General features: G+C 33.0%; 1 protein-coding gene across 1 annotated transcript in view; it reads right to left on the bottom strand.

The window, feature by feature from the left end:
• LOC129222752 (BAG domain-containing protein Samui-like) overlaps positions 1-14,444 on the bottom strand; it is a 40,989-nt gene extending 26,545 nt beyond the window's left edge. The window contains exon 1 of the mRNA XM_054857282.1: positions 14,209-14,444. Within this exon, the coding sequence (XP_054713257.1) occupies positions 14,209-14,262 (54 nt within the window). The 5' untranslated portion in view covers positions 14,263-14,444. The remainder of the gene's footprint in view (positions 1-14,208) is intronic.
• Positions 14,445-14,718: the final 274 nt, after the last annotated feature.

The raw sequence follows: 14,718 nt of genomic DNA, 5'->3' as shown, positions 1-14,718 counted from the left end.
AGACATGGGTATCCCTCTATTAACTGCGACTGAAATGTTGTCACAACTTGAGCCATGATAAGGCCCGAATGTCCAAATCCGTTGATTTCTTTAAAACGGCAAACATTACATTTTGCTTACTTTTGAATTCTAATGTGCATCCACATAACAAAAATGGTCAAGAAGACCTTTTTTATTCGCAAACATGGGGCAAGATAATGAGATTTGAGATATGCAAAGTGATCATGAGCACGGCACAAGTGTTCAAGCTTAAACTTTTCCGTTCTGTACCATATACATTCTATGAAAAGCAATTGTATGAAACATTTTTAATCTCTCAATTTCCTCAATCAAATTTAAAGAATTAGTATATATATATATATATATAGTGTAAAAAACCATCTTTAATAATCCTATTAATAATTACTCTTAAAACGGAAAAAAAAAATCTTAAAACCATATTTTCCTTGCAGTATTTTTCTAGGAATTATCTAACATTCAAGATTCTCTCTCTCTCTAGTAATTTCCTTTAACTGCCAGAAATATTTGGAGGTGAGCACTAAAAATACGGAGAAAAAGTGTATTGGCAGAAATAAAATGTAATCCCTTTTGCATGGTAGAAAAAAAAAGTTTCTTCATTTACAAACTGGATATAATTTTGTGGAACAAAAAAAAAGACATTTTTTTGTATTTAAACTTTGAACCAGATTAAATAGCACAAATAAGAAAAAAAAAGTTGATGCTAACATTAATTTTTCGGTTGTGTGAACACATTAACAGGTCGTTAATCTTGAGCGAAGACATGAGGGGAAAATACAGTTAATTGGTCTATTTTTTTCTCCCGAGGCTTCATTAGCCTCTGAGGTATGTACCTCAAATAAGTTTCACAAGAATCAGCAAGTGCGCAGTACCTCGTTCTTTTATGTAATCGACAGAATTCCTGGTGCAACGCCAAGAATTCGCATCCACTATTATCTAGTTGACATGCATCAGTTCTTCCTAGCGCAACAAATGCTATCCTTTTCCTTCTTTTTGAGCAGGTCCACGACGTAGCTACTGTTTTCGTTTTGTTGAGCTTTACCGGTCAATAGCCAAGCCTTTGAATTTTTCTAATTGCATCTAATTTTACCACACTGTAGAGCTCTAAGTAGAACAAAAACGTCTTCGAAACAAGATTTAAGTTCTCAGGTCAAAAGGATGCTTTGATTTTAATAAGAAAACTAACAACGAGAAATGACAAACCTGAAGAACAGTATGGGTTGGTACCCACAATTCTTAAATGAATTGTTGGAGTCAGTTCATCTCAACTCTTTGTTAAAAAAAAAATCAGGCAGTCATGCCGGCAGAAGTGAAAACTTAAAGCTACAAAATAATTCTGGTGTGTTTGTGCGTGTGCGGTGTGCGTTTAATTTTAATTCAAAATAAATTGTAGTTTCAAAGATTAAAATTTATAATTTGTGAATTCAAAATATCAGCTACAGCCTAGTTTTTACGTGTATCAGCAATCCGAGCAGCAATTACATATACTTTGGCATGGTCTATATCAGTTCGTTTAAAAAGTAAATATTGATGCAAATTTAGGAAATATTTGAAAATAAATTCTTAGTGTGTGATATTCAGTTTTTCATGCATAAAAAAAATAAGCAATACACATACTGAACTTTTCACGAAAATCAATTTATTATATTACCCCTCTTTAGCCGACATGCCGAAAAGACCGATCAAGTTGCGATCATTTTACATTGTTAAATTTAGCTCTCTATTTAAAAATTCAATGAATGGTAGATTTTTATCATCTGCAAAGTAGATGTTTAGATCCCCACTCAAAATCATTGTCAAATCATCAAAGCTCTTCCCAATTTTATCTTGAAGTAAAGCAGAAGCGTCTTTATAATAAAAAAAAAATAAATTTTCATATAAAAAATCTTGTATTGCGCTTATAGACTTAGCCGGTGAAATATAAACAGCAACCATTACAATTAGCTGTCCATTTGCAGAGTGGCAACGACAAAACACATGCATCACCGATATCAGAAACAATTATTGTTTTTTTCACGTCAAAAAATGCCCAAAGCGTCTTAAGAAGTTTTCACTTCAAAAATATTATATAAGCTTTTTTTTTTTTTTTTTCTGGAGAAGAAATGCACTGACCCTGGTGAGGATCAAACTGAAAATTATAACTCCTTGAAATTAATCCTTGAAATTAATTACTCGGGAATTGGATTATGAGACTCGTGCGCTGCCGAAAGCGCTACAGAGGTCCGCAGTTCCCAACGAAAGCAAAGCAGTAAAGGAACCGAGAGAAGCCGCGCATGCGCTGCATTACTAATGTCGGTGAAATGAGGTGACGGCTTCACGAAATGAATGGTTTTTCAGCACCTCAAAAATGCTAAAGCATGCTAAAGCCTCCTCAATCCCAAAAGAAGTTTCCACTTCTAAAACATAATATATTTCTGGTCGGGGTTAGATTTTTGACATCAAAAAGTTTTTTACGCGATAGTGTATAATGCTGGTTTAAACAGTCAAAAACCATCTCACCCCCCCCCAAATCCCCGGCTCCTTTAGTGCCAAACACCCTTAAAGGTAAATGATAGCTTTGCTGGCTCCTACTTTGCTTCATTTGCCCACTATTTTGCTTCAGTTTAAGTAGGGGAGACCGGAGCAAGCTGACGAGCCGGGTAAGATGACGAATGCCTTATTTTTTCCGTTTTAAACTAGGTAACTGCATCAACTGCATGCTACTGGCTCTCATATCCGCTGTTCGTTCAGCAATAGTATAGAGACGCTGAAATCGCCATATTTGTGTTAGTTCTGAAGCTCTGATTGTTTACCGTTGCCACGATATAACTTTATGCATGTGTAGATAAGCTCTGCTGCATATACATATAGGATATATCGTGTCTCTTGAGTATTTATGATTAACTTAGTTTAAATACTACCTATTACCTTGAATAAATGTCAATTAATCGCCTTTTGTTATGGCAATGGAGAAGAATCCGTTCAAACAGGCAGTCTGGGGCAAGATGACGGGCAGCAACGCGGAACAAGATGACGAGCTTGCTTATTGCCCGTATTTCGGAATTTATTAAACTATGTTGTTCACTTTATTAAACTTCCGTAAACGCTGTCTGTTTGTCCACGCGACCTTGCGCTTCTCCTCCGGGGCTAAAGGACGCATTGAATCAAGGTATGTATCGTTCGAAAGCGGGTGACCGGGGCTATTTATAAACTAGTTGACCAAATGACTAGTTGAATGAATAAAAACAAGCAAAGAATCTCCTGCTGTGCTGATTATTGACAATCATGAATCTCGCATAGCTTTGCAGGCTATCTTCTATTGCAGTGAAAAAACATTATCATGGTTGGGTTGCCATTTCACACATCGCATCGTCTCTAGCTCCTGATGCGTCATTTTTCTGCCCATTAAAAACCTACTATAGCCAAGCATTGACAACTTTATGGTTATTCATCAAGGACAAACTACCACAGAAAAAAATTATTGGTGAGCTTTTGAGCACCGCTAACTTCAAAGCAGCTACAGTTGGAAATGCCGATAAAAGGTTTAAAGAATGAGGTATCGAGTCTCATAATTTTCTTGTTTTTAGCGAACTATGACGTTGTTGGCTCTGAAACTGAGAATAATAATGCTAATCTTCAGGCCTTGGGAGTAGAAAACCAACATATAAACCCTCCAGACGAAGCAGAAGTTATGGTAAATGCTGATTCCGATACACCAAAGAAGCATGTTAGTGTTTCTGATTTCAATGCATTGCCTAAAGCAACACAATGCGAGAAAAAAAAAACTGAAGCTCAAACATTCCTACAAGCACACCCATCAAAGAAATGTCAGAACAAGGAGCGAAGCGGAAGAAAGAAAAAGAATTATTTAAAAAAACGGTTAAAATAAGCTCGTGAAGCTAAAAAGGGAGTAAAAAAAAACTTAGACCAAGTTCCTGTATGCCCAAGTCTATTACTGTGGACCCGTATTCATGCCAGGCAATGCAGTTGCATCAAATTCAAAGAATAGTGTTCTAAGATGCCTTGCTTGGAAAGTGGAATTTTGAAACCCTCCAACAGAAGAATGGATCCAGAGCTGTAAAAGTCAAGAGTGGTGGCATGAGGAATGTTCTAATGATGAAAATGATATTTTTATTTGTTTGTATTGTTAGCTGCACAACTTAACACTTGAACATTACGCTACAACGCATTACGCTTAATTTGATACTTAGTAAGATGTAAAAACACAGTTATTTATAAAACTAGGTAACATATTCAAAACACAAAATATGTTCAACCTTTTTCAACGTTGTCATCTTGCCCCTAGGTCAAAGTCCCAGTACTGGGGCAAGATGACGATTTGTTAAGGTTATGAAAAAATAAAAATATCCTTCGTTATTTTGGTTTGAAAAATTAAATGGCACTATACTTAATACTACAAAGGACTGCTCTAACAGCTCATGTAAAATTAATTTTTCTATCCTTAAAAATAAATTAATAAACCACGAAAATTGTTAGCATAGTCATCTTGCCCCGGTCTCCCCTAGGTAAATTAAATTTGTTTTAAGCAAACGACAAATTACAGAATTGCAAAAATATTGTGATCAGAGTAATTATTACTGAAATAATTCGACGTAGATGAAAATACGTTTTAGAATTTGCTTTAAAATAAATAAATATGGAATAAGGATTTTTAAAAAATAATGAATAATTTAAAAAAAAAACAAATAGTTTAAAAAAATTAGTGATTTGCATTTTGGTGCACAATTTTTGCATATAATTCTGCAGGCGCCGATGGAAATTTTGAATTGCACAGTAATGTGGCATAAAAAATATTTTTTTCCATAGATTATAACCCTTTGACTCGCTGTCACATTACGTTTCATGCAGTGGTGGTCAAAATTATAAGGAGAAAAGGGAAAAACACCACATCTTCGCTGCAATTGGTCGGAAATTACGTATATGATAAGTAACTAATTGGTAGTGAAACTTTTTTTAGTAGCTTTTATTGAAAATACAAAGGCATTTCTTATTCGTAGAAAGAATTTTGAGATCAGACATCCGTGTGACATTGACAAAATTAAAAGAACAATTAGATTTGCATGTTCTAAAAAGCAAAATTTGCATGTTTTTTGTTCTGCAAACTGCGCTACATAACCATATAAATGCTTAGTAAGCGATTGCGGAAGTCACATTCTATTTTTAGTCATCCCTCTAGATACAAAAAGTAAAGAATTTGAGAAAAGGAAAGTGGTTGCTTGAAAATTTTCACGACGTACTGTACCTCAAATCGCAAGAAAGTTGAATAGATAGAGATCGGTCATTTAGAGCTTTTACAAAAATTCCGGCAAATATAATCGACAAAGACGAAAAGGTAGGAAAACTTCTGTTTCTGTGTGTGTGAAACTATAGATAATAAGACGAGATTGCTAAAAAAAAAACATCAAGAGATATCAGATGTGAATTCAAGTTACAATAGTGCTTGAACTGTTCAACATCTTTTAGAAAAAGAGAAAAATTTTCATTATGTGAAACTAATGTCATGAAGACTCTTTAAAAAGTTCAATAAAGACCATCAAGGGTTGGGTGGCAAAAATGCGTTGTTATGAGAAAAACGTGGGATAATGTAACTTTTTTCGATGAGAAAAAGTTTAATTCGGAAGGACTAATAATTAGGATGGACTAGATGAATTTTGCTACTTCTGGTACGATTTCTGTGAAGAAAAAGAAATCTCAAAGCGTACATTTGCACGCGGCTCAGTAATGGTCAGAGGAAGTTTCGCAACGGACGGAAACTATACCAATATTTTTTATACAGGACGGAATGAATTCTGAGGATAATGTTGATGTACTGAGCAATATTTTTTTTAACGAAAATCACTGTTAATTACGAGTTTAAAATATTTGTTACAGCGGAATAAGGCATAATAACATGTTTCTCCAACCTCAAAATCGTTGCTTGATGCTTATTTCGTGAAATTGTTGTACTGGCCACACAAACGACGCGATCTAAGTTTGATGGAAACTTAGTGATGCATTCTGGCTCCCGAAGTATGAAAAAATGGTATTCAATATCGAAACAAGGAAGAACTCATTTTCTCTCTCGAAAAAAGTAAGATAAAAATTTCCAAGAATGTTCTTAAACTTTCTTGACATCAAGACCGATAAAAGTGATTGAAAAAAAGAGGGGATATTATTGATTTCTAGGATTTTTCAGGGGGGGTAAAACGCTCGTTGTCCTTATAATTTTGTCTAGTTTAACAATGACGTTTTTTTTTTTTTTTTTTCTTAATTTCGGCAAAACATTTATCTTTCGTATTTGTCAAATGTTCTGTATTCCACAATGAATTCTAGCATAAAAAGGTATTTTTTGTATAAATTGCACTGCATTATTTCAGAAATAGTTTTTTTTTCCTCTGGAATTTTTCCGCTGTCCTTATAATTCTGACTAAAATTATTTTCTTCTTAAGGCTTTAATTGAAGTAAAATAGTTCGCGTCTTTTTATTTCCTGTGACGGTTCTATAACATTAAAATGCTAACCATATTTAGTAACAATAATTAAACAATAAATAATTCTTTTCAAAATCTTAATTGGCATAAATAAATACATTGATTATAGAAAAACAATAATCAAAAATGTTAACACATATTTATTTAAAACTTTTAATATCCTACACTTTTCTCCGCATCATCGCACTTCTTAGCGTTACGGCTTAGGTTTTACATAATATCCTATTAGAGATGCACCGAATATTCGGTTGGTATACGGTATATTCGGCAGACATACCGAATATTCGATTCGACCGAATGCTTCAATATGCGGCACCGAATTGTAAACAAATTTAAATTTTCGATAATTATTAAACAATCACATCTTTTTTACGCATTGAATGAAAGTAACAGTATCGTATCACAGTACAAAATTAATTCAAGTTGTACTTATTAATTTTATCGCATTCAAAGTAATTTCAGTGCAAAAGAAGTGTTATATTTAATTTAATCTCATATGTTAAATTTTAATTTCGTTGCTTTTCAATTTTTCTTCAATCTTCTGACACATTACATCAGCCTTACTTACCCATTCAAATTCGACACAGTACCCAGAAAAAAATCATAATGTTAAGTAATGATAAATATATAAAAACATTTATTACTTCTTAACTTGAACTGCTTATTTTTCATATAAAATACTCAGCTAAAAAAGAAAACACGTGGATATTAAATTTTTCAGTACTTTAATTTATAAAATGATACACCTAATGAAATATTAAATAGTGTTTAAAAACAACCTAATTAAGATCAATCATTATAATCAGAGTTTAATAATCCTTTGTACTTAAAGAGAAAAAATAAAAATATCTGGTAATGTTGGAATTTCATTCCTCAATTTCAATAATGATAAAATTGATCAGTTACCAAAAAGAGATTAACGTAGCAAAATATCACTTGAAAAATTGTAATTCGTAATGTTATTTTAGTTAACCTAGTTTCGTATATTTGTATGAAAGGTAAATGCAAGATTCTTTATCTAATGACAGAATGTATTGTCATGAATATCAGTTATCAAATCATATATCAAGAAAGAAATTGATTCTACATTTGTATAAGTTTAATTATCCATTTAAAATATTATTTTGCTTTTGCTTTTGGAATGATTTATTTCAAATTAAGACTTTTTTTAAATGTAGATATATTTACGATGTTAAACGGAAATGCCTTTTCATTTCCCAAAATGGATTAATACTTTCTATTTTAAATTGGCATAAAATTCAAGTATTATAATTAAAATATTTGAAACAAATATTCGTTATTCGGCCGAATTTAGGTTTGATTTTTAACCAAATATTCGGTATTACGCAAAGTATGGTATTCGGTGCATCTCTAGTTTTGATATTTTGGAGAGGATATGGGAACTGTTCACATGTGCCTAAGATGTTATGTTCCCAAGCGCCCTATGTTCATATGTGCCCTCCCTTTCCCCATCACTTAATTCATACTTCAGTAATTAACTTTAGGATTTCATTTTAATATTTTTTTTAATCTATCACTAAGCGAGGGATGCCCAAGGAATGGCGAGAGGGGGGGGGGGGGTCATGACACAGACTACGCCATTGAAATTTATAGAAAATTTTTCTTTTGTTTTTGGGGTCTCTTTCTTGGAAGCGCTCCGTGGTATTTAGGAGGGTGCACCGTCGCTCTTAGGGGCATAGGTTCTGTTGCCTAAGCACCATCTTTTTTTTTAAATATACCAAAATTTTTCACATTCTTCTATAACATCTTACGCAGAATTTCTTACTGCGATGCATAACTAATTATATTAAACAGCTTTCACAGAATGTATTATTTGTTTTGTTTTATGAGCTGATTTATTTCCATTTACTTATAGTAAAGAAAAATTCATAATTTACAACTCAATCATAGAAAACAAAAAAAGAATTATATTTTGTGCGGAAACTGTTGATTTTTAACTTATTAATCAACCATCATGGTCTTCATCTTTCGATACCGAAATGGTTTAGAATCCTTTCACTTTAACGAAGCTTCCCTAAAGAAGTAATTGCAGCAGCCGCGTTACTCACCGTCATAAAAAGGTTTGACACAAGACAAAAAAAATATAACATTAACATTTTATCATCCTGATGGTGTTGCGATCGAAAACGAGTTTTCTTCTTTTTATAAACGCGTTTGTTTTTACATGCATGGCATTGAATTGTGAAACGCTACGTAGTTAAAAAAAGAAAGAAAAAAGGAAAAGAAAAACGGCATGTAGGCACTTAAACTTGTTTCGTCACAGGTTTTGAAGAACATTTGGAGCAATGAAAACAGATTTATATTCTACGTATGTTTTCTTGTTAGTGCGTGAGTAATAAAGTATGAGTAAAAGACTCATACGACAGTACGGTGCAGAGTGGACAAAGTGCTCTATTATCTAAAATTTTTATTCCTAACAAATTCTATAAATATCCATTTCAAAACAGCAAACGATCTTGTAACTTACGGCAGAAAATGTAACTTTGCTGGCATAAACCGCTCCAAAATAATCAGTTTAAGAATTTTAGACTAACGCTAGAAAAAACTAATGGCTACAATCAGCCAGCTCTTCTGTTGATAAAGAAAAAAATACCACACATAATTTCATTTTGACATTCATATTTAATAGCGTGTAGTTCAAAAATCTAAATAACATTTTAAAATCAAACAATTTTCTCCCCTACCATTCTGAACGCCTGTTGTTCTGAATAAAAACGTAAAACACGAAAACAGTTTTGAACAGATATTGTGATGATAATAGTATATTTTTTATTTATAGCTTAATGAAATTCCACAGCAAATCCATCAAAGCGTTTGAGAAAAAACATTTTCAGCCTGTTATTTGGTAGTTACTTGTTTACCTCGAAATTTCCCCACAGCAGTGTTTTAAAACATTCAATCAATGATGCAAAATGTAAATAGATGCAATAATAAGATTCTTATTTTCTTTTTTTAGCAATCACAGTCCCAAAAGAAGCATAATTATTCATACACTGAGTGATGATTTCGGGAAATTGTACTAAAACTTTCTTTTTCTAACGCACAAGTGATACAAAGAACTTTTGATATTTCTAAAAAGTGAAAAATTACATTCCATCTTAAAATATGAGCATATTTGAGACTTTATACCAAAATGTGATTAGTCGTTGCACACAACTTTTATATTTATTACTATTCCTCCCCATCGTCACAAATGAATTTCTAAATTTTCTTTAAAAGAAAAGTTGTTACTACCTTTCTCCTAAGATTATTTTCCTTTAAATTTCTAAATGTTACTGTCTATTCCATTTAGTTATTTCTAATTCAAACTACCGACTCAGAGTTTAGTAGAAATCTACGAAACATATTACATATAATTAGAAAATCACCATTTTTAAGAAACTTATTTTTCCTAGTTTAAAATATATTATATTTACATGTACTTCATCATTATTATTTTTTTTAATTTGGAAAACTTTCTCTATTTCTCAAGAATTCCCTGTCACAGTAGAATTCCTAAAAGTTATTAAAAGAAAAGCTGTTACCTTTCACATAACATTACTTTCATTTTTATTTTCCAATGTTGCTCCATTGCACTAATTCTACCGACACAGAGTTTAATAAAAATCTATACGAAATATAACGCATACAATTAAAAGATGACTATTAATAAAAAACCTATTTTTCCTAGTAACATAAGAAACAACATCGTCAAAAAGCACAAATTGCAGATTGCTGTAGACACGTGTTTCGGCATTACAAGAAATGCCTTTTTCCATGCAAAAGAAATGAGCATATAGACACATCCGACAAAAGTCATGCTTCATTTCATCCATATGCCCATTTCTTTTGCATTGAAAAAGACGTTTCTTGTAGCGCCAAAACATGTGTTAGCAGTAATCTGAAATTTGTGCTTTTTGACTTTGTATTTAATATTTTACTTTTTATACACAAAAGTATTTAGTTAACCTATTTTTCCTAGTTTAAAATACATTATAATTATACGTATTTCATCATTATTAAATTTTATTTAGTTTGGAAGATTGCCCATTGCATTTATTTATTTCTAGTTCAAAATTCTACAGATGCATAGTTTAGTAGAAATCCACGAAATATAATGCATGTAATTAGAAGATCACTATTGTTAAGAAACTAATTTTCCTTAATTTAAAATGAATTATAATTACACGTATTTCATCAATACGAAATTTCTTTAGTTTGGAAGTCGTTACCTTTAACCTAAGACTACTTTCGTTTTTCATTTCTTAATGTTGCTGTCCACTCAATTTATTTGTAACTAATAAAAAAATTCCACGGATACAAAGTTTAGTAGAAATCTACGAACTATAACGCATTTAATTAGAAGATGACTACCATGAAGAAATTTATTTTTCCTGGTTCAAAATGTACTGAATTTACACGAATTTCATCATTATCTAATTTCTTTAGTTTGGAAGACTTTCTCCAGTTCTCAAGAATTCCTTACTACAAAAGAATTCCTAAACATTATCAAAAGAAAAATTGTTACCTTTCACCTAAACCCACTTTCTCTTTCATTTCCCAATGATGTGGTCCATCCCATTTCTTTATTATTGTTATGTTTTTCAGTCTTGTTTCTTTGGTAGAAAATGAGCAAACGGGTTTCATTACACTTAAGAGGTCGGTTAACACGGCTGACCACTGGCCTGCTAGTGGTCGTGTGAAAATGTTGTCTTGCCCCGATTTTCTTTCTTTCTGTTTCTCTCTCTCTCTCTCTCTCTCTCTCTCTCTCTCTTTCGTTTAAGTAGTTCAGGTTTTGATGAAGAAGTATGCATCAACTTCCTTAAACTTGCGTGATTAAGAAAACAAAATTCAATCAAAACAACGTTAGATTGTTACTTCCCTAGGAGATAACATAAATCGTTGAATAAATCAGAATTTTTTAATGGAGGTGGTAGAGTTCAATCATGTGAAAGTTACGAAATGCGTGTTTATTGTTTTCCTACTTTACTTTCTTCATTAAAATGGAATGGAATGTTCGTTACTGACATATTTCTTTAATTCTGCAGTTAAGTACATTTAAATATTTTCAATACATAATTATGATGTCAGTTTAAATAAACTCTGCTGGGTCATTCCACAAAATAACCGACGTTTTGCCTCGCATGTTACAACTCATATATTTCATTAAAAAGTAAGAATTTTAAAAAGAAATCACTAAAAGTAAGTGACCTGTAAATTTACAATGGTAGTTTTGAAATCTTCAAATTTTTATAAGTTGAAATTAGTACCTTTATATATAAAAAAAGACGATAAAATAAATGCTATTTGATTTCTTAAAGAAGTTAAATGATCTAAAAGAAATGACGAAATTACATTACTAATAACAGTCGAAAACTTTACTAAATCATCAGAAAAAAATCAACTCAACTTTAAAGTACTTAATAAGTGACTTTTTTTAAAAATGAGTCACATTGTAATAACTTTCAGGAATGATATTTACACATTGATATAAACTTTCAAAAGAACAATGCATGCTCAAAAATAAAAACTACATCAAAAGAGAACTTGAATTATGCAATTAAGTCTGTGTTTGTGTTTGTAACAAAATACATCATAAAATATGAGCTTAATCAATAAATTTTTTGGGACTCTCCGAACATGTTACTCCATATGTGGATACTGGATAGCGCAGCCAGAATTACCTTCTGAAGGGGGGGGGGGGTGATCAAAACAATCTTTACGTGTATATAAACTACTTCATTAAGATTGACAATAATGGTAAAACCAATGCTTCTGAAAGGTGTTTTTACCCCCAAAAGCTCCCCTTCAATCCGCCAGTGACTGTGTGGAACAAAGAATGCGATAAAGGACCAACTTAATTAGTATTTATTTTTTATTTTTTTGAAAACTAAACTAATCATGCAACTTTTGTATGTTGTTAAATAATAACAAAATAATTACAGAATTCTTTGACAATTGACAAAAGCTTTCATAGAATTAAATTATGCCCGCTTCCATCATGACTTAATTATATTGTTTCTTTCAAATTTTGCATTAATTTCTATCAGGGACATTCTCTTACAGTTACACCATTTCTCATTAGCTCCTCGAAACATTTTAGACAGAAAATAAAAGCTATCAAAAACGTGAAAATTTGAATTAAAAAGAGACACTTTGGGTCTTTACCCCAAAGGGTGCCCTCTCCCCGAGCATGGGTTCACTCCCTCCAAATACCACGAAGATCCCTCTTAACAACAAAAGAGGAAAATACCCAAAAAACAGCCTTCCAAAAAATTTCGATGATGCAGTTTGCGCCAGTACCCCCCTCTCTAGAGGGGCAGTCCTATTCTCCCCTAAAATATTTAAAAACTCGTGTAAACGATCTTTCTTTTTTTTTTTTCTAAGGGTTTGTTCTACGATTTTTTTATTTATTTTTCGGGGCAAAAACGAGAGTATGGGACTCACTCCAATAAAATCCATGTCCGAAAAAATTTTTCAGATTGCAAAACATTTTGTTTAAAATCTTGAAAACATCGCATGTTGCACTAGTCGCGTTGCAAATCTTCAGTAAAAAAAAAAACTTTCCGTATAATTAATATCTGTTCAAGTTACATTCACAGACATAATTGAAATTCAAACTAAGTAAGCTCATAATATAGCATTAATGTTTCATATTATTCGTGAAGATAGCCGCAACCATTGTTTATCGAGTAAACATCAGAGCACACACACCTCAACATTTTCAGAGGATGATTTGAAAATTTTCAGAAGGTATTAATTGTTTTAATAATTTCACAAAACCAGGTTTTTTGAGCAATCACGATTGCTTATTGTTCTCACTCGACTGTTTTTGACGTTCCTTTGATTTTTCCCACAGCCACCCTCCACACCATCACCGTCGACGGGCTCCTCACGATGCTGCTCCTATAGCGAAAGCCGTCTCCAGGTTGCATCCATGCCCTACTCACACGCGCATACATGCACAACTACACACACACACGCACACACAAACACATACACCTATACATACACACACGCATACATACAGACACCCACACATACACACACAAAAACACACATTCATACACACAACTCCCCACACACTTATGCCAGCACACAGACACAAACACACATGCCTACACACACATAGACATAACCCCTACACACAAACACGCATACTCCCCACACACAAACACACACGCCTACATGCACACACTCGTGATTGCGAAAAACATAATTTGAATTCAAGATGTCAAATTCAAATTTTTTTTTTTCAACTTAAAAAAAATATTTTTAAACAAGGGCATATTTTAATTTGAACTCAAACAAAAATTTCATAAGAATCAAAATTTTAAAGACAAACAAGAATCATCAGTCGTGGTGAAATAATGAAGAAAAATATTACTGAATTGAATTGTAAAAGAAAAAAAAGTTTATTTGGGGTTTACATCACTACTTTATTTTTAATTTTATTGATTTACATTATTTTATTTTATTTAATTACTTATTTTTTGGCGTTGGGTCCCTTATTTATTCTACAAGTAAAATATTTATTGAGAGGTGGAGTGAAGGGGGGAAATGCTTTGTAATAACTCGTCGCTCTCTTGAATGGAAAAAGTCGGCTCTTATTACTGAGGAGAACTCTCCGAAATTCGAGAGTTCCAATACAAACAAACCAGAGTCCCGATATAAACAAACCACCTCCGCACAAAAGGGGAGAAAAAAAGATACGCACTCACCTTAAACGATCTATGCCAACCGGGTCCAACAGTTTGCGCCGTTTCATAAAACATCCTTTTTCAATGGCAACAGATAAAAAAACAATAGCACTGCCACAAATCCGATAAATGTGCAAAATTTCACTGACCGGCGTCTCAAAAATCACGCAACCAACGCGTCCAAGTGCGTCAATTCCGTAGCATGCCACAGGTGATCCAACGCACCGGAGGAAAACACAAACTTCCTTCGCGCCGTCACTTCGGGCATCCAACTGATTGTGTTACCTAGGGATGCTGAGTGCTCCGTCCGAGAGCCAATGGGGAGCCGTTCCGAAGACCACGTGGTCCTTCCAGATATGTGCCAGCCAAGGTTTCTCAGTCCATATAAAGTAAGTGCCAGACCCAAGGTCCTGTCCCCCCTTCTAGTTCTTTCGCGACGCCAGCCGAAAAGGTGGGCAGCTTTTTGATGTGATTTCTGCTGCGCGCGGGACGTTTGCAGATAAATTTCGCCGGAAGATCATTTCGCTGGAT

This window comes from Uloborus diversus, chromosome 5 (genome assembly GCF_026930045.1).
Source record: "Uloborus diversus isolate 005 chromosome 5, Udiv.v.3.1, whole genome shotgun sequence".
In the NCBI taxonomy this organism is placed as follows: domain Eukaryota; kingdom Metazoa; phylum Arthropoda; class Arachnida; order Araneae; family Uloboridae; genus Uloborus; species Uloborus diversus.
This window is presented reverse-complemented; position numbering and strand designations above follow the sequence as displayed.